The 27,622-nt window shown below is 39.4% G+C and overlaps 1 protein-coding gene across 1 annotated transcript in view; it reads right to left on the minus strand.

Moving 5' to 3' along the window:
• The window catches only part of LOC311189787 (dermatan-sulfate epimerase-like), a gene marked incomplete at both ends in the record, with an annotated part of 181,581 nt that overhangs the window by 82,104 nt on the left and 71,855 nt on the right, over positions 1–27,622 (minus strand). The window contains 2 exons of the mRNA XM_084261513.1: positions 12,838–12,935; positions 17,259–17,433. Of these exons, the coding sequence (XP_084117639.1) occupies positions 12,838–12,935; positions 17,259–17,433 (273 nt within the window). The remainder of the gene's footprint in view (positions 1–12,837; positions 12,936–17,258; positions 17,434–27,622) is intronic.

Below are 27,622 nucleotides of genomic sequence, written 5' to 3' on the forward strand. Positions count from 1 at the left end.
TCTGCTGTCTGCTGCAGCTCTCCTCTGCCACTTACTACTTTATAGTTCTCCTGGATGCTTCACAAACTTTAGGTCAGCCTTGGTATTTAGAAACTGTGAAACCCCACCAAAGATCCACTGCTGCGTCAAAGCGAACCAGATCACGACACGGGCTTTGGCCTTGATTCCTCCTCAACTTCTCAGCTCATTTCTAGGACTTCCTAACCAGCTCCTTTCACTGTCTGCTTCCAACAGCAAATCTGATGGTTGCAGTACAAAAATGTACAATGTGCTTTCTACGTAAAACAATTGTACAGACTAACCTTAGCAAAAGCCTGACATTTTGGAAGAACACACAAGAGAACTCAAAAACTCCTTAATGAAAACCAGCACATACAGATTCATGGAAACTATGCTGAAGGGAAGCTTTCTGCAGTGGTTGCCAGCCCTCATTCTGCCAGGAATGTACTATACACGACTCTCTATTTTTGTTCTACTACAAGCTGCCTCAGTCCTGATTTCCAAATCAATTAAAAATCAAGGCACAAGGTTACTCTTTATGAAGTTCTCGGTCTAATAATCTACTTATTTTTGAATCCTACAGAAGAAATCAATTAAAGAGAGAAGAAAGATGAATAAATACCTCATTTCTATCACTTATTGCTTACACATGTGATCTATGCTAAGAATTTTTTCCTGTGAAGTCATAGTGATAAGCCCCCCTACGATGTAGGCAATCTTTCTTTCCTCCAGAAATTCCTTGTGGATTTTGACAGCTGTTGAAGGTCTACAACATGAAGTTTAAACTGAACTAATGTAATTCACACAGGTTTGCACTGAATCTTAGTGGCATGGTAAAATTTATGGATTTGTATTGATCCATCCTGCAGGCATACAGATTTTGGCTGCTGTAGATATAAGAGCAGACCCACACAGATCACAGCTTTCTACTCAGCAGGTAGCCTGCGCCTGTTCAGTTGCTAATACACTGCTGCCAAGAGACATTTGAGATGCCCTAAGGTCCTCCAGCACCTTAGTCCAGTTGTAAACTGGTAAGGTATGGGTCTTCCATAAGTCCTGCACTTCTGCAAGATCTGTGTTTGGGTTCTCAGGGGCTCTTGATTAGCACTGGAGACCTGTAATTAGGCAATGAGAGCACAATGACCCCAGTTGCAGAGAAGTAGTGTAAAGGCTCTACAAGGGGAAGGACAGCCACTGCAGATTGCAGTACTGAGTCAATGGGGCCAACGTATTCCATAGAGCACAGCGTGGGCACTGTCCTTCGGGCCGCGGCACAGCCTGACACTGACTGTGTTGGCTCGCTCTTCAGTGCCTACGACTGGAGTCATCTGAGTAATACCAAATGACAGATGGGCAGAGAAGATTCTATGTGCTGTGGTTTCTGTGTCTATTGCTGGTACTTATTTCAGGCTAGACCTTGTTTTTGACATCTGGCATCACCCTTACCATGTACTTGTGAGTCCGTTTTGTATAAGGTAGAGAGGCTTGCAACTCAATGTAAAAGAACCAGCTTCTGAAAACTATCCATTTCTCTGATAGAGGTTTGGCAAGAAGAGAAGCCAGGTTTTGAACTAAGCTACCAGGGGTGTAACATCCTACCTGTAAACAATAGGAAAGTCTGGTAATGATCTCCATGAGTTTACAAGTTTTCCATTGGGATCTTTCTTACTCCATGGACAAAATAAAATCATAGATTAATCCTAGAATGGTTCTGGGGGGAAGGGACCTTAAAGACCATCTAGTTCCAACCCCACCACCATGGGCAGGAAACCCTTCTGCTAGACCAGGTTGCTCAAAGCCCCATCCAACCTGGCCTGTATTTGTTTAACCATCCACAAAACGGGTCAAAAGGAAATACGTATTCTCTTGATGCCAAAACAGCTGTGAGTTTTGCATCGTTTGTTTTCCTACTGTTCCTTTCTGTCTTTTCATATTTCCAGTTCAGCTCTTCCCCCAGCCTTGGGCAGACCCTTAAGTGTGCTGGGAAGCAATATTAAAAACCCCTTCTTTTTGAGAATTCTGAAATCTGAATTATCTATATAAATAATTGTTAGACATTCTTCAGGTATTATGTTATACTTGTCTGAGCTCCCACATATTCAACATAAAGGAGCCACAAACTACTGGATCATTAATACTAAATCTTAATGCTCTCTTCAATAAATTAAAAAAACCCCACAAAACCTTAAAATAAAATAAAAATAAATTTAAAAAGTAACCTTATGTGTCCCTCAGATGCAATTGCTTAGCCAGCCCTTTCAAACTTTCAGCATTTCTATGGAAGCATAAGCATGAGAACTGAAGGAATTATTTTGGAATGGGTCCTGAAAAGCCGGCAATGAGAGCTGGTCTTGCTCATGTATGGAAGATATGCATTTGCTTTTGTCTTCCAGAGAATTTGGTCTCTTCACATTCAGTGCAAAATCTGTAAATCCCAAGTATTTTTCAGCATCACACTATAAATGTTTGATACTGAACGCTGACTGCTGTGCTTCTAAATGTTGTATAGTGTTTGACTGTCTTTGAGACTATGGAGGGAAAAAATCATCTCCTTTTAATAATCTTTTCACGTGTTCAAGGAGACAAGTCTGTTGAGCAGTTTTGTCTGGAATACAAACTGGTCATTTAGATATTTTGGCTTTGGTTTTGAAAACACAGGCTAGGATATGGCAATTCACATTCTGTGGGGACTCACTACAGAGCGAGGAGGGGGCTGACAGCAGCTCATTCTGTTGTAAGAACACGATGCATTTTTTAGATGAATTTGGCTTCCTAAGTGTGGGAGCTTTTGTTGCCTTATCTCTCTGGTCCTGCAGGTATAATCCAGACCAGACTGTATCATTCTCTGCTAATATCCTGAAATAAAAGAAAATAAAATAGCAACACCAGAAGGTGATCACAAATGGTGTATGTGTTTAAATGCAGTTATAGACAGCTACTCATCTAATTTTATCTGCAGTTTACACTTACTAAATGATGTTGTTAAAACAACAGTTGCTTTTAAATCCTAATCTCATCTTTTTAGCAACTATTTTTAAAGCATCACCATGACTTAGAAATTTTGCAACCGGTTTCACTGAAATAGGTTACTGGATAAACTTGCTCTTAGCACACAGGCTTGGAAAGCTTATAACAATTCACCATATTAAGAAGGCATTTGATATGCTTTTCTATGAAAGAAGTTTCTTCTTAAACATAAGCATGACCTGATTACCAATAATCACTTTTAAGAAATCATTGGTATGGAACTATTTTCCAAACCAAACAACCACTCTAGCTTATTGCTTTCAGTAATTGGAAATAAGTATTGAATAATTATTGAATGTCTTGAATAATTTCAGTACAGAACACATCAATTTTGTAGGTCCAATTCCTTGAACTTATAAAGGATGTATTGCTGAACCATAAAAAGTAAATCCAGCAGAATTACTTGCAAGTATGTTATCTTCATTTCCCCAAAAAGATTTTCACAGTCAAGGATCTCACTGAGTCCTTACGCAAACTTACGTTTACAGTTCCTCACTGCTTCAGGATTAGGACATTAGAAATCTTAGTTAAATATACAGATCTGCCAGAGATATGGTTATGGGCAAGTCGTTCAATCTCTGGGTTCCTTGGCTCTAGCAGAGAAGTCAGTGCTTTTCTTTCCCTACCATTTGTTTATCTGGTTGGTCTGCGGGTTCCTTGAAGACAGTGACTCTTATCATGTGCTTGCACAATGCCTCAAAGAATTGGAGTTTGAGTTTTGTCCAGGCCTTGAATATAATGTAATATAATTAATAACCAGGATTTTGCAGTCGTGTTAGCTAGCTACTCTAACTCCTTTTGAAAAAGAAAATACACTTTCCATAGACAAAGAATTCTGTTTTTAGAGTACTTGGCAATTATGCTAAACATGTTTTCCAGTTTTAACAAAAGGAATATTGTTGATACTGAGCTTTTGAAAGCAGCAGCTTTAGCTTTCTTTGAACTAGCTTTCTGTAATATTCTTATCAGCTTTGTGCCAAACACAGTATTTAATATCAAAGATAATCAGCTGAAGCAACCCCTGCTGTCTTTATGAAGAAGCACTTTGCAGTTTTTCACTGTTTTGAGTTTAGAATGAATAACTTCTTATTCCTTTTATCCTCTGAGGTACTTTGAACACTATGCAAACATATAAAGAACTTGGCTCAACACATTTACTTTAGTTTTTTCTTTGAAAGAAGGGTAGATATCGGAGAATGCATCCATAGTTCAGCAGTCATCTTGATACTCAGAAACAAAGAGGTCTCATACTTCAGAGACTATTTTTTCCCTGGTTTTATTTTAATAAACTAGGAGTTGTTTATTATCAACAGTGGAAATAATGGGGCCTAGCTTCCTATGAAGTTGTGTCTTGCAGCTGGATTCAGTGAATGCCTAATAGGGCCCAAAGTCTCATGTATACTCTTCCAGTGGCTGGGTCATTTGTGGCCAGGGTCTCCTGGATGAATACTCCAGTATCTGATCAGGGGTAAGTTTACACTGTAGCCTTTCTCTGAGTTGGCAGCGATGGGCCCATTTTTGACTCTCCAGCCTGTGGAGGCTGCAATATTTCTGAGAACACTAGGCCACACTCAAATGTGGTTGAAATTGCATTACTGATGGAGGTTTGCAGTAGGGGATGGGCAGAAATTCCTACTTACACATGGCATGTGATTTCACAAGCCGCAATATTTGGGAAAACAGACTAAATGTTAAAGAATTAGCCTGTATCTTGGTAGCTGTAGGTTCTGATTTGCTGTAAAATGCCCAAGTGAAACCAGTTGCTGGCAAGACTGCGTCTACACGATGCAATGTGAATCTGGCCTCCCAAGACTTCTGAAGCAAATACCAATGAAGCCCATTCCAAGAAAAACAGAACAAAAGAAGAATGCTCCATTCCTCTCTCTCGGAGAATGGAATGGCCTCTCTGCTCAGACTGCCTGAAAGGATGTACTGTAAGGGAAAGCTTGTTCTTTGGCTACCACACACCCTGACTACTACAAAATGGCAACTTACTGAAATTACACCAGCTTAACTGTCTCTGTATGAGCAGATACCAATACCATCAGTGTGAAGTGCAGAGTGGCCCCTGGCATCATGTTACAAAAGGTGTATAAAAGATATACTGCCAGTTAGTGATAAAAATGGACTTCCTCAATTCCTAATTTGGTATCTCTGCTGTGGAACCAAAATGTAAAGCCCACTCTTTTTTTTTATGAGGTGATGACCATCACATATGGTATCCAATGAAAACTATCAGAAAAAAATGAAACCTTATGCCAAAATGTTGCTATCAGCTGTTAAGAATGTAGTATGCCTGTGATTTTAGCAATCTGCTCTGCAAAAGCATGTGGGTATGCACTGGCCCAACTTTATTTTGATTTTTGCCTCTGTTTTAAATGCTTTCAAATAGACCACTATACTGAAAATGTAAAAACAAATCCGGACTGTTATTATCAACTATGGCTATGTTTAGAAAACATGAAATAAAATTTAACTCTTAGAAAAGATGTCCTTAACATTTCCCTTACAGTCTCCCATCTTACCTGCTGCATAGCTTAATTACAAATGATGACAAGAGAAGAAATGATCACCTCTCTGGGCTCAAATCATTCTCAAACTGTTGATTTTAAACTGCACACAAGTACTATCTAGCAGACTTTAAAAAGACTAATTGGAGAATCCCTTTGATTACTGGGTTACATAAACTGATTTTTAAAAATATTTGTCTGCAGCACCAATAACATTGGGAAACCAGAAGTCCCTGAGAGATTTGTTTACACAGTCAGAAAAAAAATCTGTTGAGTGACTGAAATCTGTGCAAATGCAGTACATGGAGGGGAATAGTTTTAGACTAAGATAATTTAAACTAAGGATGGAGGTGAAACGTTTGACCAAGGAAGCTGACATTGTAGATGTTTGGAAATACCCTCTGAGCTCCTCCAGTGGATGATGAATAGCTGTATGAAAACAAACACTGTTATATGAGATGAAGTTTATGTGCACCCCACTGTCAGCCCTGCTGGACTGGCCTAGGCCACTTTTCAGAAAAGGGAATTGGGCATTGACCATGCTGCCAAAGAAGGTATCCAGAAATGATGGATAAACTGAAAATCCCTAGTCGACATAAAAGCAGGGAATTACTTCTCACACTTTGTGCCTTTACACAGTAGACCTCCTACTGCAAGCTAGATACAGAACCTTTATCTGATATTAGACAGTTAGGAGACCCTTGATTGTAACATCACAAAACCACCTAGTTTTGAAAATCCAGAGTAAAAAATATGGTTATAACCTTCCTTTTCTACATCGCCAGAAAATACATGAAAAATAGTGCCAAGAGGCTATACAGAATTGCTAACCAAGATTTCCCTAAAACGAATTGCATTGCTTTTACAGACACTGGCATGGTGGGATGCTATAACAATATAAAGGCAGCAATTTTAGAAGACATATGGGAAACATTATGAACTTTACTCCTCCTGAATAACACAGTCTTCGTCCAGTGCAACCTTTATATACCACTCTGTCACAAGCTCTCTGCAGATATACATTATTATGTGGCCTGGTGTTATAGAGCATTTCCAGACAGGCTGATATGAACAGTCACGATCTCCAGAAGAATGGCAGCCCACACAGCTGCATTAAAGGAACACCTCAAGCCACTGGAAGAGCAGATTACACAGGGGGCATTTGCCAGTGGTGGTGTTACTCTACTTGTAACTTCTGAGAAGCAGAAAGAGAGGCCTATTGCAGTCTCTCCCCCAAAATGTTTCCTGATCCCAGAGCACCTCCACAAAGGGCAGTGGCATATCCCCTGCTGTGGCCAGAGGGCAAGCTGGAAATGTGAATCCACATAGTAGATGGATATATATGACACATTAGACTTATTCCAAAAGTCCTCCCTGAGGCAATGGGAGAAGTCAAAAAGCAATGACCTGAAATTCAGAAAAGCCCATCAGATTGAAATCCCTCTCCTCTTTCTGTTTACATGTGCTGCTCTGCTCTTATGCTGCCTCCTCCTGTCCCATCCTCTCACCTGGCTCCACCAGCCCCTCTTTGACATATCTTTGTCTCACATACACACCCTTGTGCACCTCTGCATTTAGATCAGGAGATTTTCCTTCCTCCCATCTTCCTTGCTGCTCATCGAGGGAGCAGTAGGCATCTGAGCTTCAGCATTCAGTGATAAGGAGGCACCAGGGATCCATGTCAAATAGTGCAAGAAACGGTCATATTTAATCCTAGCAATGACCTGTGCCTGGAGGTGTTTCACACAAGTAATATTTTGTGACAACTATGACAGTGTTTGCAGACTGAGGACCACAGCCCCTGCATCTGGGTAGGGTTCATACTGGCAGAGCGAGCTCTCCAACAACTATCAAGTCTGTGTGAAATGTGCTGTCATATCTGTCATGAGCTAAAGGCTAAATTGAAAACTATTTTTAAATTTAAATTTGAATCTACATTTAAATATGAAGCTCTGATGATCTAAAGAAAGACAAGATTGGTAAGAAGAGGAGACTGGAACAAATAACGTAGCCAAAAAGAACAAGTCCTCTTGAGTTTTAACCTCACAGGCTGATGTGGAAGAAAACCAAAACTTCTTACCAAGGTAGCCTTCACTTTAGACGTAGCAAGCAAGATACTTTTACATAGCAATTATAGCAACTGAACTATATTGTGGACTGGATTCCATGTGTTTTGAGTAAAATCTTAGTCAGAATTTTCTAGAGATGGAATTTACGTTCTTCAAAAGAGTGAATAATGCAAGTACTTAAATTAGATATTCCCTTTTAATGGTGCACTACCATCTGTTTAAAAATTTCCACATTTTTAATAGATACTCTACAGTTTTACTGCAGGTCTTAAAAATTTACTGGGTAGTATTTTGGTATGTTTCTGCCGGTAAAGACAAAAGTCTGAAATAAGAAGAATGCATAAAAAGAAGTTATGTGACTTACACATTCATCTTCCAGGAAAATGAAGGCACTCCCTCCCTCCCTGATCCCACTCCTCAGGCCTAAAAGGCCTTAGAATATAAATGCATAAAAATAGTTATATAGGATCAGCCCTGATTCTCCACCCAGTTCTGTATCCATTTCTGGCAATAGTCAAGCTCAGATGTCCCAGAAGATGGCAGAAGAAAACTTAGGTACTTAGCAGATATGGGATTCACCTACTTCTTCTGAAGTCTTGATGCCCCTAATAATCAGTGACAGTCTTCAGCCTATAAATACGCAGTTTTATATCTCATCCCCTCATCTTCTGTTCTAACTGGCCTTTCCAGGTCATAGCATTCCCCTCTATTTTCAGAAGGCTAGAGAAGAATGAAGGAAGGAGGACAAAAGCTTCTGTAGCAAGTTGTTAAAATAGTAGTGACCAGAGAATTGTAAAAAATTGGAGGACAAGTTTCCTAACTTGGGGGCTGTACAATGTAGCAGAGGCACCGTATGCTGGACACAAATTCAAGTTGAGGAGTAAGGCAGGCAGCCTGGAAATGCAATTGACAGTGGACTTGGAAAACTTGAGAGCAGGTTTGTTTCTCTGTGCACTGGGTAAGGACACACAATCTCACAGAAATATGGCATCCACGGGCACTCCATACATAGGGTAGTTTCTGTCCTCTACCTATCAGCACACACATATATATGCAGACATACATATATTTTTAAATATGCATTGTACAGACACCAAACAATCAGTAACACATTTTCAGTTCATTAAAAAATAAACCCAGATCAAAAAAGACAGTAATTGTTCCTGAGCTGGAAATAAAAGTCTTATTTAGGACCAAATGAGAATTCCCTGGGAATACTGACTTATAGAAGGGTTGAAAGGAATTTAGGTTTATCTTTAGCATTTCTATTTTAATTTTGCATTCTAAAATATATATATTTGATAATGGTCAGAACTGGCAGTCAAATTAGGTTTTTGACATACAGGAAGGAGTGAAATGATAAAGGGAAAGCCCTGCTGTCAAATGTTACAGAGATTTTGGTTTACTACATGTTATCAGATGAGTCACAACTGTATTTGCTTTCGTATTCCTTCAAGTCCTTCAGGGAACAACGTATTATTTTAAGCTGGATATAGCTGTTGAAAGCAAAGAAAATGCTATACCCTCAGCTTTGGATTTAAGTATTTCAAGAATCATTTTAAGAATTTCCTGGTATAAAATAAAATGCAACGTTGTGAATAACAAGTAAATTATGGGGTACCTGTGTTATGGGAGCAAAGTTTTTTTGTGTAGCACTGTTCTCATAAGTTGTCCTGTTACATAATCTACCCCTAACTATAAAAACCTGTTTTCCTAGATGAACGTAGTGGTTCTAAGCACTGGAAAGAAACATAGAAACTCCTCCTGCATTTAACTGAATGGTACTTTGAAAGAAGATGATGTAAATTAAATAATTAATTATTGTGCTTTTTTGGTACCCTGATTCAATAAACAGCAGTCACACAAATCTTTTAAGATTTCAAGCAGTGTTTTGTTGCTTTAAATGGTGCATGTCTTGAAAAACAAGTGAAGCAATGACACATTTTTAATTGTGCAATTAAAAAAAATAGTTTATGGCTTCTAAGTGGGTTAGTTCTAAAATCGCTCGTCTACTGAAATAACATTTCTGCAGACTAGTTATCTGATATCACAATTCTAGACAATGCCTTCTTTGTCATCTTCTCCTTGTTTCCTTCAAACGTCTACTGAACTTTTTGAAATTATTCACTGGACAGGATTTATCCTCATCCTAAGTTCACAACCTTTCCCTAAGTAAATCTGCAGCTGAAGTCCCCTGTTATATATATATAAAATTTAGCTCCCATACACAATGCCATACTTGGGGTATTTGAAATTAAAGAACACGTTCCATACTTTGTGTCTTAAGTCCATCTGTAACACAATTCCCTTGGAACAGAAGGGAATATGGCATTACTAGGAAATTATTGTAATTCAGATCCACTGATCGATGGAAGAACATGGCTGAGACTCAACCTAGGAGAAACAGGATTGATCTCCAGTTCATTTTATGCAACAAATGTCTTCACAGAACAAGCTTTGTTTCAGATACTGGAGCTTTCTTCCCTTAGAGCAAGAAGTCTTTGTGGTTTTGGACTGTGATGTCCACCTCTAATTTTTTCCTATTTCAAAGCCAAAATAAGGAAATTTTGTGTCCATGATAGGTCTAGTGCTTTCAGAGAAGAGAGGGTCTAAACCACGGTGCCTCTTCTGCCCGAAATCTATAGTGGCAAAAGGAAGATAGAAACTAGAAAGTGAAATTTTGAATTTTCAGTGGTACTGATACCATAGAAAGCCTTACAAAATTTCTTGAAATGGAGTAACCTGGGGTGACCTGGGGGTGTTGGTTGACTGCAGGCTGAACATGAGCCAGCAGTGTGCCTGGGCAGCCAAGAAGGCCAATGGCATCTTGGCTTGTATCAAAAACAGTGTGGCCAGTAGGTCTAGGGAGGTAATTGTGCCCCTGTACTTGGCATTGGTGAGGCCACACCTTGAGTACTGCGTGCAGTTCTGGGCTCCCCAACATAAGAAGGACATTGAGGTCCCTGGGCGAGTGCAGAGAAAGGCAACCAGGCTGGGGAAGGGGCTGGAGGGCAAATCCTATGAGGAACGGCTGAGGGAGCTGGGGATGTTTAGCCTGGAGAAGAGAAGGCTGAGGGGAGACCTTATCATCACCTACAACTACCTGAAGGGAGGTTGTAGGGAGGTGGGCGATGGTCTCTTCAGCCAGGTGACAGGAGATAGGACAAGGGGAAATGGCATGAAGCTGTGCCAGGGCAGGGTTAGAGTGGATACTAGAAAAAAATATTTTACTGAAAGAGTTGTCAGGGTCTGGAACAGGCTGCCCAGGGAGGGGGTTGAGTCACCTTCCCTGGATGTGTTCAAAAAAAGGGTAGATGAGGTACTTAGGGATATGGTTTAGCATAGGATGGGAATGGTTGGACTTGATGATCTTCAAAGGTCTCTTCCAACCTTGTGATTCTGTGATTCTGTAACTGCCCCCACAGCCAAGCTTCACTGTATAGTGTTTACCAGATGAACTGTGTTCCTTGGTATCTACTCTGAAGCTGTACGTTTGTTGTGAGGAACACAGAGAGAAGGCAGCAAAAGACAGGAAAGATACATTACAAACAAAAAATAATTTATATTTTTATATTTTCTTATATAATTGCTCCTATTCTAATGGTTCACAATCTCTTAAAAGAACATGTCTCCAAAAACCTGCCCTACAATTCTTAGCTTTCAATTTTAATAGGCTTTATTCTGTGTTAATATTGAGTGATGAACCCTTACTTGAGTCTCTTTGCAATGCCAAAACTTAAAGCAAATGAAAACTAATAAGTCAGTAAGAGGACTCCAGGGAATGCTGATCCTGCCTGAATGCATGAGAAAGAAACAGCTTCATGAAGACCGGTACTTACAAACTAATAATGTCATTAAGATAATGCAACACCATATTTCTCAATGGAGACATTATTTTAAGTCTTTTCTCTCTGTTCTGCCCTGGTTTGCACAAAAAAACCCCATCCCTTGTTGAAATATCTCTGAACTTTTTGGATGTCTATTAAATTTACTGAAACTGGCCAACCGGTTCAAAAGTTGCTGGCTGGATTACTGACAGAGGGACACAGCAGGATTTCCTTAGGAAGTCAGGCTAATCTGATTGTTTAAAGAATATCCAAAGTGAATTACATTTTATTTTCAATTTGCATTATATGAAACTAAATAAAATGCTTACAGAAAGGAGCCTTTTTCACTCTTTATGTTTTTGCTTTCCCCTGTTTCATATTAATAGTTTCAATTTCACTTCTGAGCTTATTTTTTTTTCTCAGATATTGTCAATTTGGCAGTTTCCTCTTTGAACTAATACTTTAAAAATCACATTGAAGATATTTCTTTCTTATTTTCCTATATAAATTGGTGAAACATTAAAATGCAGTTTGAATGTGTATTTCTGTTGCTCATTTGAGTTTTACTGTAACAGTTCCAGAGGCAAAATTTCTTTTGGGATGGAACAGCTGACTTTCCTGTCATAAAACGTTAAAATACAGTTATATGTATATGCTGACTTAGGCTATTTCAGATATAAGATTAATTTTCAGGCATAAGGCTATTTACCAAAATATGGAAAAATGAACTGGTTTTGGCCATGTTCCTACCATTATTTGTAGTTCAATGAACACTATTCTGATAAACAACTTTTGTTACAACCTTAATTACCTAAGGGGCAACATTGCCAAATGTTTCAGATTGTTTTAATTAAATTAAGTGAGCACACGGGCACTTCCTTTTCGCCTACTCTGTCATTATTTAGCCAAAGTACACACAGTTAATAGTGTCAGATTTCCATCATGATTTCCTTCAGCCTTGCAATTTTATTTGTACTGTTCATGAATTTCCTTTAAATTTCTGAAATATTTCTGCTATGCTTTTTTTCCAAAACTGAATTTCATTTTTTGTGCATGACCATGTCAGCTCAATAAAGAGAAAGGATCTTACTTTTTATTAATGATGCAATTCCTGAGCCTCAATACCATTTTTAATTACTTTTGCAATCTGCCTTTTCATTGTCCTCATCACTGTAAGTTTTAATTTCTTAGTGCTCCTCAGTCTTAAGAGAGTTTTTTACTAGTATCTCTGTATCTCTGAAAGAATCTTGTACAGAGCCCTTTTTTCCCCCAAGACTACATTTCAAAATATGTTATCCAGTCCTCTTGACCTTTTTTTTTTGTTGTTTTGTTTTTGATTTTTAGTTGGTGTGTCTATTTTTCCCTTTTCTGGACAGAGGCAAGCAGACAAGAACTGCAACTTACCAAGAGTTCGAAAAGGTCTTTGATTTGGGGTATGGGAGAAGAAACCAGGTTTCAAAGCATTTGTAATCAGAATGTCAAAATACTCTTCAAAATCATTCCTAGAAAGTAAAGGAAAGTGAATTAGCTAAACTAATGAATTAGTTAAGATGCCACTAAATGCTCTTCAGGACTTGGGAAAGTAGCGAGAAGAAAGTGAGAAGACAGCTGGCTGAGAACCCCCCAGTGCTGTACCGTCACAACCACTCATTGCATGTAAAAGGATGTTCTTTGGCCCAGGGAGTGTTTAAATCTCAGGTGAACATGTGACAGAAGACATATTTTAATCTTGGGTGACAACATATACAGAGACAAGTATAGGCAGGTATAAATGAGGGGGTATTTTTTATAAAGCACAATACATGAAGTGATGGGGTAGGAAGTAACTGAAGACCAAAACCCTTAAACACCGGTGCGTATATTGTTGACATCCATATTGTATGTATGCCTAGTGGGTGTCTACGATGCCACTGTAGTCAACAGAGTTCTAATTAGTGCAGCCGATTAAGTCTTAAAGGATGATTTCACATACCCTAAAGTTGAAATGCCATTTTGTGAGCTGAGCTCTTTCTTCAGGCTCCACCCTCTGCTCTGACTAACTTCCTGCTGGCTACATGGAGGGTAGACACGTGGCTCACAGATAAACACCCACCAAGTACCACTCTTAACCTGCAAGCTGAATCACACCACTAAATTCAGACTCTTTCAAAGGTCATTAGGTCCATGAAAATACGGACGAATATCTGAACTGGGGAGATCCCATCCATTTAAATGGGACTGTGCATTTGGGCACACTACTTAAGTGGGATTTATTTAAGTTTAGGCATTTTGTAGAGACCTGTATGCACGTCAGTACCGTTACAAAGCCAGTAGGAAAACCAGGCTACCCTCGGGGACATTCATGCCACGTGTCCTACCATGAGATGGTCTACTTCTGGAGGTGCCAGTTATTTCTACTCTATCAGGGTATTCTTTATTTTAAGGAATCTATTAGACCTCACTTAATACCTCATCAAGCTGGAAACCATGGCAAGAAATAATGACAAGACCTACCTACAAGTTTTCAAGTGACTGAAATATAAAATTAGACCAATGTTGCTTGTAGTTATTTTTTACTATTAGAAAATGTAAACATTTCATACCTGTGATGTGTTTTATTACTTAGGTGACTATATTGCCTACAAAATGATGGATACTCCTGCATGGAACAAAGAAGTGCCAGATGGCAAGTCCAGGCACTAAAATGCTATCAACAGAAGAAGTTTACTGGAAGAAAACTAGCTAACCATGCCATTTTCAAATAATAGACAATTTCCCATGAGAATGAGATATCTTAACTAAAAACCCTGAATGCTCTCCCCATGCTCTAAATTACATTCCAGCCTTAAAATAGAACATCTTTACTTTTTCTTCCTCTATTGAAATTTTAGCTTTGTCTGTTTTTCTTCACTTGTGACCATATATAAACCTTCATTTTTTAAAAGAGCCAATATCACATATGACAATGGCATGCTTTTAAAATTATCTTCTGTGTGGAAGATTCCAGAAGTTGAGCTACTCACGCACAGCTCTTGAGATCTTAGGTAAGAAGTATAGATAGAGTTAAACTTTCCAAATTAGCATAAAGTGCAATTAATGTTTCCATGAATAAGTTAAGCTTGAACTTTCAAAATATAAGCCAACACTTCAGGAGCACAATGAAGACTTATGGGAACAGTCTGGAGTGCTTTGTGTAAAAAAAACTGAAATGGAATGAACAGGGTTTTGGCAAGACCCAGGTAACTTTTTTATTGAATTGTTGAGAAAAAACCCCTATGAGCCAGAGAGGCGTTATCTACAGCCCTTTTTGAATCATGTTAAAACTCATATGCAAAACTGCTGGGTTTATGAGAACCAGTACCTTGTGTTACATTACTGGGTAACATTATTTACGATAAAATCTGTTCCAGTTACTGCTTGTGCTTGGTGCTGTGGCATGTGGTTACAGTAAACAGCTAAGACAAAGAGTAGGATGTATCTCACATAAATTTAGCTATCCAAAAATTGCATGCTAGAGTCCTACACCACAGACAGAGACGATGGAGAAACATCTGCATTCTTAGAAGGCAATTCATCCCCCTTACTTCAGACATAATTCTATGAGACAGAAGGAATTGCCAAGGATGATGCCCAGTGTTTTCTCTCCACTAACCACAGAGGGAGTCAAAATGAGCAGCTTCAAAAACTTTTAGCTTTTAGATGGCTAACATTCATGACAAGGTGAAATGAGATGCTTGGCTTCAGTGACAGTGCGACTGACTTGTCTTTGGGTGTGCTCCTGCCAACACCTAAGCATTCAGTTCACCTACACACATTCTGATTGTACATAAGCCTGGAGTCACACCATGACGTTGCTACTTGCGTGAATGAACTCACATGAACTTCTGTGTGCTTACATGCCTTGCACACTGATCTCAGCAATATGTGTGTGCTCTGGCTGGGAAATGCTTCTCATTTTACTTCAAAATGAGAGTTTTTCTTAGACTTCCTCTCTTCTTACCAAAATGTCTTTCAGTTTAGGTCGCCTCGGTCAGATGAACACAACTGGGATGGTTCGCTTTTGAAATGGGAAATGATACACTTAAGCATGAATTTCCCAGTGCTGATTTTATGTTGACAGTAATTTTTTTAGCCAAAAGGGAACTTCTTAAATAGACTGCAAAAATTTAACAGGTGCAAGGATATTAAGAGTAAGAGGATAAAACTTCACACACATATTTATCCCTAGGGTTTTTTTGATGTAATACTATACACTTCTGAACTTCTCAGTATGATATTGATTAACTGAAATTAGGAAAAGAAATTGATAAAGGACAACATAGATGTAATTCATAAGGGTTTATGTCAAGAGGAAAATGTAGTTAGCCTAGTCAAAATGACATTAAGGGCAGAGATACTAGGTATGAACCTAGCCTGTATTCCAGTATTGCAAAAGGCAGCATGGGTTTGTAGAGTCTCATTGCCTGATGTAAGAGGCATGGAACAAACAAATCCAATAAAAAGTTTAAAATTATTTTCAGGAAAATAAAAACTTTAGCAAGGTCTAATGGGCAGTGGAGTACTCAATTCTTGAGAAGATGTCTTGGAAGGCACATTGCATGAGTCACTGGAAAATCTGCTTATAATCAACACTGTAAAACATCCTACACTTAAGAGGAAAGACAGAGTGATCCGGTATCCTTCTAGCAGAACATCTCTCTTCTCGCTTTTGAAAAGCAAATGACCGCCTCTGCTACCTTGCTTACTGTCTTCCAGCAGGATCTCTCAGCTGCCTTAAAAAACTGAAACATTATTCATCAAGGAAAAGAAAGCCAAAATCATTACATGTGGCCAAGAACTTATCTGCATGCCGAATTTTCAATCAGAAAAAAACCCAGACTGATCTACACAAAAGACATAATTCGCTGACATCTTAATAAGGAGAAATGCTTCTCATGAGGATGTGTATTTTCCCCAGAAATGAGCAAGACAACAAGAACCAGCACAGCTGATGCTCAATTTAGCATTTCACCCAGAGAGTACAAAAGAGAAGTGATACTGGCAGGGCTGGTTTTGGGAGGTCGCTGTTTTTGGCTTTATCTTTGGTTTTCTGTATTCACTTTGCAGTTCCCCTGCATTTCCAGATAGCTGGGGTGGCTCACACTGCACTACTTTGTTTCTTTGATTCATTATTTAAATATCATGTCTCACCCACCTAGCTATTTGCATCACTGATTAATTTGTTTCTAGGGGTCCAAGTGGTGGTTCTGCTGAATCTGACCAGTCACATTCTTTATGTTACAGCTAAAAATAGCTGTTGTGATCAGCAGTTATCAATCTCAACAGCATGCCAAGTGCAACGAATACCTGTTCTATCGTTTCTGCTGTGATCTGTAAATGAACATTTCTCATGTACAACCGTCTCTTGGATACCACCACTGGGAAGAAGTGTTTGTAAGCAGCTTTTCCGTGCAGATTACTACTACTTGCACTCACCACTGGAGAAGCATAGAAAAGAAGCTGCTTGAATAAGCCAGCTGAGCAAAAAAATGATAATAAAATTGGGATTCAGATGATGTATTGGCTGTTGGCCTGTAAGATATTCCCTGTCATCTTCAATCCTATCAAGATGCCCAGAAAAAATGCAGGATGTAAGTGTGCTGTGGGTGAGATAGAGCTCATGGTCTCATAGATGGAGTACTTTGCCTCGAGTACCCTGTAACACTCCACTAGAGAAAGGCCCATCAGAAACCTCAGATCCAAATAATTCACAGCATGTAAAGAAACTCGAATGGATTTCCCTATAGCTCAGCCTTATCTCCAGTTGCTGCCTGGCCAATATAATTTGAAAAGGACATTGCACTTACCCAAGAATATGTTCGCACAGGAGCCTGCAATAGTCACTGTGAGAACTAGTAATTAATAGCAGAATCTTCCCAGCACTCTTCAGTTGTTTCAGCCACTTTTTTACAGACTCGGGACATCTTTGTAAATATTTGTCTGGATGATTTTTCACTTCTGGGAAATACGTCCCACAGTTTTCTAAAAAATTAAAACATAATTATGTATTATCCAATCCTGCTCACAAACCACTTAATCCACACAACAAATACCCTTTCATGTGCAACCAATACCATTTTTACAAAAGCAAAGCAAAGTTTAAAATTTTCCCTGGGTTGTAACTCAGTATAAACCAAAAAAAAAAACCCCAATCAAACCAAGAGGATCCACTGTGGCAGAAATAAGTTTGCATGACTTTTTTTATTGTGGAAATTTCATAGTTATTTTGTTTGATGTTCTTTTGCTCGTACGAGTAAACAACACATAAATTTCAATGACAGTCTTAAACAGCAAACACCTACTTCCTGTTGCATTTGTTCAATGTTTGGATACTCAGTACATGATTTTAGAATGAGTGTGATGTTTAGAAAATGGTAAGGACCGGTGATTCCCAAGAACATCTGCTCTGACACTTTGGGTTAGCACTGTCTGATCAACAACATCCAATTTAACCTTTCTGCAATTTTCACAGCACTTTATCTATGAAAGGTTGCTAAAACAAACTGACAAAGACTCACAGGTATGTGGAACACTAGGAACCCCAACAAGACCAAAACCAATTCCAATTCCAACTTCAATAATGCTATTCTTGCCAAATATAACAGTAACAGAATTTTGCAAATACACTTGGAATGTACGATTTTAAACAGTGTGCAATAACATTAAGTTGGCAGTAAACCTTACCTATTCCTTAAAGTCACTAATAAATGTTTACCATGTTATAACCCACAGATGCTCCATCAAGACTCCAAACTAAACCTTATTTTTTTAAAAATCATTCCTATGATGTAAGACTACACATTTCCTCCATGCTCAAACCCTCTTAATCAAAAACATCCAGCTAATTAAAGGTCTAAAAAGAGATATAGTAATTGTAGAAACAGAAAAGATACGAAGTATTTGTCGCTCCATCTGTGTATTAAAATATAATGAACATCATCATAGAAGATTATTTTTCTTCCAGCATTTGTTCTATATGCAACTGTCTGTGGTCAACTTTGCTGAATGATTTAATAAATCCCAGACATTACTTAGCCTTCTGGTATGTGAGTAATGCTATTCTCTAGCTTGAAAGAATAAGATTTAAACCACTTGAACTTCAGCTACTTAATGAAAGAGAACATGTATGTTTGAAACAGTAGTATCAAAGAGAGACTGAAAGATGCTGGGTGCTAAACATAACACTATTCCATAAATTACACATTCAGACATCTACAGATGGCAGGAAAGAAAGGTCTCCCAAAAGAATTTTCAAATTGGCTGTTATCACTGCAACTAGACAGAAGGCAAAAATGTCTTATTCCATACTGTGGCTTGACAGATTTATTCCCAGAAGCTACAGAGCAGACTACTATATATGAGGAAAATCTCTCAAACAACATCTCCCAACTCGTAACCAGGTCACTATTCCAGATTTTTACAGTATTTAGGTCAGGCTGTATAGAAGCCTGTACCAGGGGAACCCGAGCCTGTTCCTGTAGCCAGCATATTGGGATGCCAAGACGTTTGCCTTGAGAGACGACCTTGAGAGCTAGCCAAGACAAATCAAAGTTATTGATTAAATGAAACAGATTTATGAAAGAAGGTTTCATGTACTGTTTCACACCTCTTTCCTGGGGCAGGAATATTGTTCAGGATGAGCAATACAGTTTTGAGGTGCAGAGGCTGCATCCCCACCCCCACCATATTTTTTTCCAGTATTTTTCAGTGTTTTTTCAGTATTATCATTAGTAATTATATTTTGCATGCCACACCACGACAATTTTTCTTTGTTGTTCTTAGAAAATACACATTACATGACAACAAAGGCAGACAAACAAAGCAGGCTTGGCATTAGCTGTCACAGGTTCAAACAATTAAAAGGGAGATGGCAAAGTTCATTTATATCTACAGTGATCTATTGCTATTTATACCCTCAGGTAAAAATACCCTCAGGTCTTACCCAAACTTTACTATTAGACACTCTTTGTTTTTCTTTCCTTATCTAATGTCACCTACCCTCTGTTGACCATTCTTTGATGTGCAATGAATGTAGATACTCTGAGTAAATTTAAGTCTTCTTTGTCCATACTCTGAGTGGTATCTGCTATGTGATAAATCTGGGATATTTGGCCTTTGAGTCATCTGCAGTGGAAAAGGTTAACAACTCTGGATGCAGGTTGAACTATGTGAACTGAAAGAGAGTCTTATTCTAGTTTTCTACCCAGACCCTGAAGCCCAACTGTTAATTGCAGACAAGCAATGAATCAGTTCTTGACACCAGGATCTGAAGTTTGCCTCTGGGCTGTTTGCCATATCAGGCAGAGATACCTTAGAAGAACCCTCATTAAAGCATACTGTACTGTAATTAGGCCAACATGGCCCAGGAAAGTAGAGTTTAACTTAATTCCTAACATACTATTGCGTCTGGTAAAGACAGCTTGGTCGAATATATACTCATACCTGTAAAGGGGCTTAACCACCAAAGCTTACAAGATTTTATGAAAGCCAAATAAAATAAAAGCTGGAAACTTTGCTCATTATCCCAGGTCATGAGCCAGTTTTGAGGAGGACAGCAGAGCCATGGGCACCTTGTTGGCAGAAAGAGTTGTGGGAGTTTTAACATGTGATGAAGAAATAACACCACGTCAAGCCCTCACAACCAGATGGAATGATTCGGTAGTAAGAAATGAAGCATTTTTCCCAAGGGTGTATATTACCACTATGCCATACCCTGCACTTTGTTTTTCTAAAGCAGGAAATCCATAAAAATAAGAAGAAAACTATCGAGCAGTCAGTGAGAAATCAGAAAAGAACTAACAGAGGAAAGGAGAAAGTGAGTTAAGGGTAGTAAGAGTGATTTTATGTGATGGTCATACAGCTCTGTTCTGGAAAAACAAAGTAATTATTAAGACAAACACTGTTCTTCAGAAATGTCTCTGGCCTGCAGTACCTTTCTGATAATGCTTATGGACCATCCAAGTTTCAGTAACTTCAAAAATGAACTATAAACACACTTTAGAGAAGTTCCACCGGTCCACAAATTCACTGTATCAAAACGGGGGATTCCCACTCACCACCAGATCTACAGCTGGCAATCTGCAGACTGCCCAAGATAAAATCTCTAGCATTTTATCTGCTTTATGAATATCACTGTACATACAGCTATAGAGACATCGACATGTGTTAATGTGCACCCAGAAATCAGCAAAAGCAAAACAGGAATAGCAAATGTTCCCGCTTTCCCCTAAAATGACTCTATTGTGTTCGGTTATCTGCACCCATGCCAAAGCCTGCACCAGTAACCTCTGGCTCTTTGGCAGTGTGAACACCTTCTCAAAATACAGGAAAGCATTTAGTAAAAAACCCCAAAACAAACAGAAACAAGAAGACTCTAACAATCAGCTCAATCAACATATTTACCCCCGTGATTGCATGAGACAACTTAATCCAATGATGTGGAGCAGGAAAGCAAATGTCTAAGCATTTTATTCAGAATTTCCTGATTTATTACAGGTGTGTTGCCACAAAGCAACAGTAGAGTTTTAAAATGTCCATTCTTGTTACTAAACAACTTATCTGCAATCTCTGAAATACAGCCTGTGAGAGCAAGCTAGCAACTAGCCTCTGTAGGGATTTATAATCATCTTCCAAATACACTTTCTAAAATAATAATTGCTTTTGCAGTCTATGAAACATGTATTTCCTTTGAAAGCAGTGGAAATGCAAGTGATTAAAATGAGTTGTCTAGAGCTGCCACATATTGAAGTCCTGCCTGAGCCTCTTGTCAAATCTACATCCTGTTTTATTTTCAGAGCAATAGAATTTCCTCTCCATAGATCACCAGAGGTTCCCGTAGTGTCCAGTTTAGGGTTTGTTTTTTCTTGTCACATTTGACGCTGTAATTTGATCAAGATGTTCTGTGCATCGTCCTGCCCTACGTTTTCGTTGCCCGTGGTACAGCTGTGATAGCAAGTGTGATGGAAATCATGTGCAGCTGGATATGCAGAACCCCCAGACCAAACTCAGGAAGAGCCCGTACAACGCTTGCCACCACTGGCAGGCAATAATCCAGTCTCTGCACCAACCACCCTTTTTTACTACAGTTGCAAAATTGCTTTATATAGAAGTATGCAGTTTGATGTTTTAATATAATACCTCTATTTGGGGGTGGGGGGAAACCCAAACTGTGCTCTCGTGCTCTTTATTACCCCGCTCCTCTTTGGCAGGATGAGCTTACACCTCACTGGCTCTGGATTCCTTTGGGCTCAACGTCTGTAAAGCTGCACTGCCAGGACACCGCGTTTTTTCACCCCTCAGCTGGTACTTGGATCACATAAAAAGGCCAATGTCCAACAGGCATGCTTCAGTCCAGAACTGAAACACAGGAACACCGTCTATTTTTCAGCATTGTCACTGCTTCTAAAGGGCACCTACTTGACTGAACTGAAAAGATTTTATCCGCTATTTATATGGTTTAGCTAAGCAGAGAGGTATGAGGCTAAAAGAAAATAAATCCCTAGGATTCAGCCAAGAAAAATAAACTTCCAGCTGCCAATTTGTAGCTTGTATTTAGCCACTTTAACAACTAACCATCTCTTACAATGGAAGTAGTATTTGGGAATGCGTGTTCCTTCTCTTTTAAATTCAAAGGCAATTTGATAGCTTAGCTATCAATACCCATAGCCTGGTTCTCTGCAGCAAGTAAGGACTGACACCTCCTCCCCAATTTTTGTCTGAATGTGGGCTTTCAGGAAAATTATTACTTTGATAAAGAAACTAGAGCTGAAACAAAGTGTTTCTATCAATGATGATGCAGATAAATGTATTAATTGTACATTGCTTTCCACCGTGGTCTTACAGCACTTGAAGTTATCAGAGGGAACAGAGAGACACTTCTTTGACTGTTGTTGTTGGCCTCCTTCATCTAAATAAACATATCCAACAACAAACACGAGTATTCAGCAGAAACACGACCAAGATACCTTTGTTAGAGATGATTTTGCAAAAGAATTTACATTTCATCTACTGAAAGCAAGTAGAGGAGAAAGAAATTACATTAGACAAGTCATCACTTCATTTAAACTCAAGTGTGTATTCTAGTAGGAGCAGCAGAAGCAACATGAGAGTCTGAGGGAAGGAAATGTTAACATAAAGCAAGATAAGAAAGCAGAGTGCAGCATGAAGTAGTGATGACTGGGCAAAATATGGTTACATTTTGGAGGCCTGGGTTCAGGCAAATATCAGGAACGAGGAGCAGCAGGAAGAGATAAATCATCCCTCTCCTTCCCCCAGGAGATGGATGTTTAAAAACAGAATAAAAGGATGAGAGTCCAGGAAGATAGGAGGTTTAGGAAGAGGCAAATGTCATAAGAGCAAAACAAGAAGTGTGACTTGTAAAATATTCTCTATTTTTATGTTCTCTATGATTGCTTTAATTCCTTACCTAAGGCTCTGCAGTCTCTTAAGGGACTAAAGGTTTAGAATACTGGTGTAGCTAAGGCAGGAACAATACTAGCTATTTACACCTCTTGGTTAACTAGGAGCTTTCATGAAAAGAGGATACTGAGTTGAGATAATGGGGGTGTTAGTATTATGGGACCAAATCTCTCATTCATGCCTGAGAAAACATTTCTGGGAGCAGAGAAAGAAAAAAGAAAAGGGATCCATGGACCAGGAATCCAGAATGACACCTTGGTGAGATGCTGCCTGTCATGAGGCTAAATGGGGCAGTATGATGAACCTTTGTTCGTCAAAGCTAATAATTACCTTGTGTGCCTGGATATATGAGTGGCTGCCTAGAAAGCAGAGCATCTTTCAAACTACTCTTGGACGTGGAAGTGGAACAGAACAAGAAAGACAGGGGAAATAAATTACAGAAATCAGGCAGAAGAGAGGAGATAGGTAATACAAAGAGGAATGAAAAACAGACCAGTATTAAGAATAATTGTATTCTGCTTATAATCCATATCCACGGATAACAAACATGTATCTGTATGTAAAAACACACATTAAAGAGAAAATTTCTCCCTCTGTTTTCAGAAAACTAAGGATATTTATGGTCACAAAATAAATGCTTTGCATGTGGTGCTACAGTTTTTGGCAAATGATGGATAGGATCATCTGGTTCTCCGCTCGCTCCTTTTACCTGTCTATTAAAGAAAATGTTTACAGCTCACATAACATTAACCTTTGCAATATTTTTAGCACATCCAGCTCTGGTCAGGCAGAAATATACTTTATTTTGAAAAACAAACTATTTTCCATCGGTGACAACTCTGTGTTCACCTGGATTAATTTCAAGGGGGTGACTAGAAGGTAAGGTTTCGGGGTGGGCCAGGGAAAACATGACTACTTGGATTATTAGTGACTGCAGGGCTACATAAATATTTAATATACTGAATGAAACAGTTCAGCAGAACACACACAAAACATCACCTCTGCAAATAATTTCGTGGGTCACTTCCTCTTCTACTCATTTTCTACTCCTGTGGCCTATAAGGAGCTTACTGCAAAAATTAAAATGTTTTGGTAGCTAAAGATAGGTCTCAAATTGAAATGACTGAACGACTCAAAATCCTTCTAATGAAGTCAAAAACTGCTCTTGTTTCTTCTAGTCTGATAAAACGAGGCAGGAATCACCATGCTCCCTCCCGCCCTCAGTTTTCCAAGGTGAGACTCCCATGCCAAAGGCTGTCAGGAATAGTGCAGGAACTTTAGTTATATTTAAATGAAAGTCATGACGTCAAAATTAGAGGCTGTTGCTGCCATGCCATCCCTTAGCTGAACATCATCCCCCCAGCCCACTATCTGCATTTCACAGCAGACCAAAGACCTGCGATGGCCAGTCCAGGACCTCAAGGCTGCAGGTTTCAGGGCAGGCCCTAACCAAAGTCAGCTTCAAGGTGAGGCTGCTTCTTTTTTCTGAAAACATAACTTCTTAACTACTTTTTACCAAAAGACTTTCATGCAAGTTTAAAAAAATATCATTTCCTGACACCCCTCCCTGCTTCCCTATCTGAAAGAACAACCCCATTCAGTCTGCCCCTGATCTTCAATCTCTTTCTTCCTAGTCCTGCCCCATCTTGCATCACACCAGCAGTGTCCTAACTGCAAACTAACCAAAGCTCCTAGGAATGCAATGCCACAGCCAGATGCTTTTTGTACAGTCTTTTGTACATAGTCTTACTCTTGCTTCTTCTTGAGATTCATGGACACTGGGAAAAGAAAGCCAGGCTATTTTCATATGCTATCTGTAGTGTTTCCAAATAGCTGAGCCCAGCCCAACCCACTTCTGCCTTGCTGGTCCATAACTACTCCTGCTGTCAGAGTGAGCCCCACTCTGTAATCCTTACCCTGCCTCATCCCATCCTTCCTGTACTAAAAAGATAACAATACAAGTTAAAAAAAGTAATGAGAAGCACATGGTACAAGGCATAGTATGCATCTTGGCTTCATGGGGGCTGCTAACACATGACATTTGTTAGAAAGCTGCCTAAATCTGGGCAGTTTGAATGACCTTCCATAGCTTCATGTACAGAAAACTTGGAAACAGCATTTCTTTCTTTCCTTGTTTTTTTTTCTTTTCCTTCTGGTTTATTGTTAATATTTACATCAACATGGCCATGTTTCCACAGCACACTACAAAGCAGGAAGGATGCTCCCCGGAGGTAGGACATTTTACAGGAAATCATTTCTTTCTCAAAATAAATTGCTTCCTTGCTTTACATGACCATGCTAGTCTGCAGTGTAACGGGCCAGATTTATGACATCAATTAACTTGTGACAACACTCTTGTAACCCACAGGCTGAGCATTAAACCCATGCAGAGGTAACTACCACTTGTTGGACAAACTTATTCAGTTACATCAATCTGATTCTCCAGCAATTTGTGATCTCTACTGTGATGTGTGACCACCTAAAGTGAATATTCTGCAGGTAGAACAAACTGGTTTGTTCCACGGACAAGAATGTCTTCTTATAGGATTCATGCAACATGCTTAACTATGCTAAATTGTAAAAGACAGAAAGGTGATACAATGATTACTCAAAGCAACAAAATCCACATTTTTCCTTGTGTTAAAAGGTTATATGGATCATTATTTTATGCAAGTATTGCCATGGTATTAATATTTCTAGGGATACAAACTATCAGTGGGGAATTACCACAAAACATTCTGGAAATCTCCATCTTCACCAATACTCAGATTGCTGAAGCTACCAATCCTTATACTCTGATTTGTCACATACACTCGCTCTTTGCCATAGAATATTTGAGATTATTCTTCTATATATGTTGTAGATATTTGCACTTGAACACCTTATGTTCCGAACAAACTTTGCATTCTTAAAATGCCTGTGGTCAACTCACACACCTTTAAAATCCGTCCCCTGGTAAGTACATCATAAAAAAACCCTGCAAAACAATTTAGGACAGAATGAGGAAATCATTCTGTTCAACTGCATACGGCTGAGAAGGTGGGAAATAGGTTCTATTCAGGATGCTGCTGTAGTCTGAAAGCAATGCTGGCATCTAATTTGTAGGGAAAGCAAATATTAGAGTACATTTTAATTTATATATCTGATGACGCTTGAGTCCATTGGTTTCCACAAAACATGCTGTTATATTTGGTGTAGAAATAAAATGGATAATGAAGAAATAAAATACAGCCCAAAGACCTTTTTGTAACGCTACAGGATGCTGATAAACGAACTACAAGTCCTACTCAGCTGTGGTGTTCCACCAAGATAACATTGCAGGTAATCCCTGTTTCTATAGACCTCAAATTAAAATAGCCCTGAGGAGGAACTGAAACTCTCTTTCTTGCTTTGAATGCACCAGCTGCTTTAAAGCAGTAAGAATGAAGTTGGAGTACAAATAAAGTTCTCAGAAATATTTTTACCAGCAGCAGTAGCATCATATAGGGGTTGGACCCGATGATCTCCTGAGGGCCCTTCTAACCCCTATGATTCTGTGATTCTGTCTGTGATTCTGTGATCATATACCTATTACATACTAAGACACACACAACAAAGATAAATTAGATATATAGATATATCTATCTCAGTAATCACACTGTAAATGACATCCATATTTTTTCTTAAAAGAAGAATTAATCTTTTTCTATCTCCCAAGGAACTGAGCACTGTCAATCACAATAACAAACGGTGTTAATTCCAGGCTCTGGGTCTACAGTTGCAAACCTTCCAGATGGGTACAGCTGAACCAAGAGCTGTATGTGGGCTCCAGTTGTGCTTGCTACTTAACATTCCTGTACAGGTGCCACATCCACACTTCAGCAGCAGGGAAACTGCAAACAGCAAGCACCACAGGAGTGGGCTAGGAGGAAGAAGTATGTATAAAATGAGATATTTTAAATTGTATTAGAAAAGCCTATCAGAAAATAAAAGACAATACAGAAGACTGTGACGATACGGGAGATTCACAGCAAGCTATTTCCCTGTCATCCTTGTGATAACATATATACAGGAAAATCAAGGTATGGTCCTGCGTGCTTTCTGTGCTCTGATGATTTTTCTATCTTACCAGAAGTGTTCAATAATTGCTGCTCCTACTGTCGGGGAGGTACCACCCTCTGTTAAGCTTATCGTTGCGTTTTGTTACACACAATGACCATCTCACACCGATGGGCTGGGATCCCAGCTTAGCCGCCCAGTTAACAGAGCTCTCAGATCCCGTATATACCAAGCACTGTTCTTCACGGTTCTGGTCTACAGAGTTTAACAACCCAGGTCCTGGATGAGGACTGTACTTTTAAGAGTATTTCCAGTCCCCATGGATTAAATACCAAGGGGAAGATGTTCCAGGACAGGCCCAAAGGGCTTACATGACGAGCAGGGGGGAGTCGGGTCACGCTTCGACACTGCACTGAGCCAGGCCACAGGTACTTTATCTCTAAGAATTAGCCTGGGGCAGCAGAGGGAAACAAAACCAGTCTGCACGTAGGCGCATTTCTGTGTTTGCCGCCGGAACAGTTCAGCCGCACGGCACTGGAGAGGGAAGGCCACGCAGCCTGCCCGCGGCCTGCGCCGTACGGCGTGCGGGTGGTGCCATCTAGCGACCCGGGACCCCGCACAGCCCCGCCGGCACCCGCACCCGCACCGGCACCCCCAGCGCTCCGGCGGGAGGAGGATGACCTGGGGTGGGAAGCTCCACCGCCCCCCCGGAGCA

This window comes from Gallinula chloropus (genome assembly GCF_964237585.1).
Source record: "Gallinula chloropus genome assembly, chromosome: 3".
NCBI lineage: Eukaryota > Metazoa > Chordata > Aves > Gruiformes > Rallidae > Gallinula > Gallinula chloropus.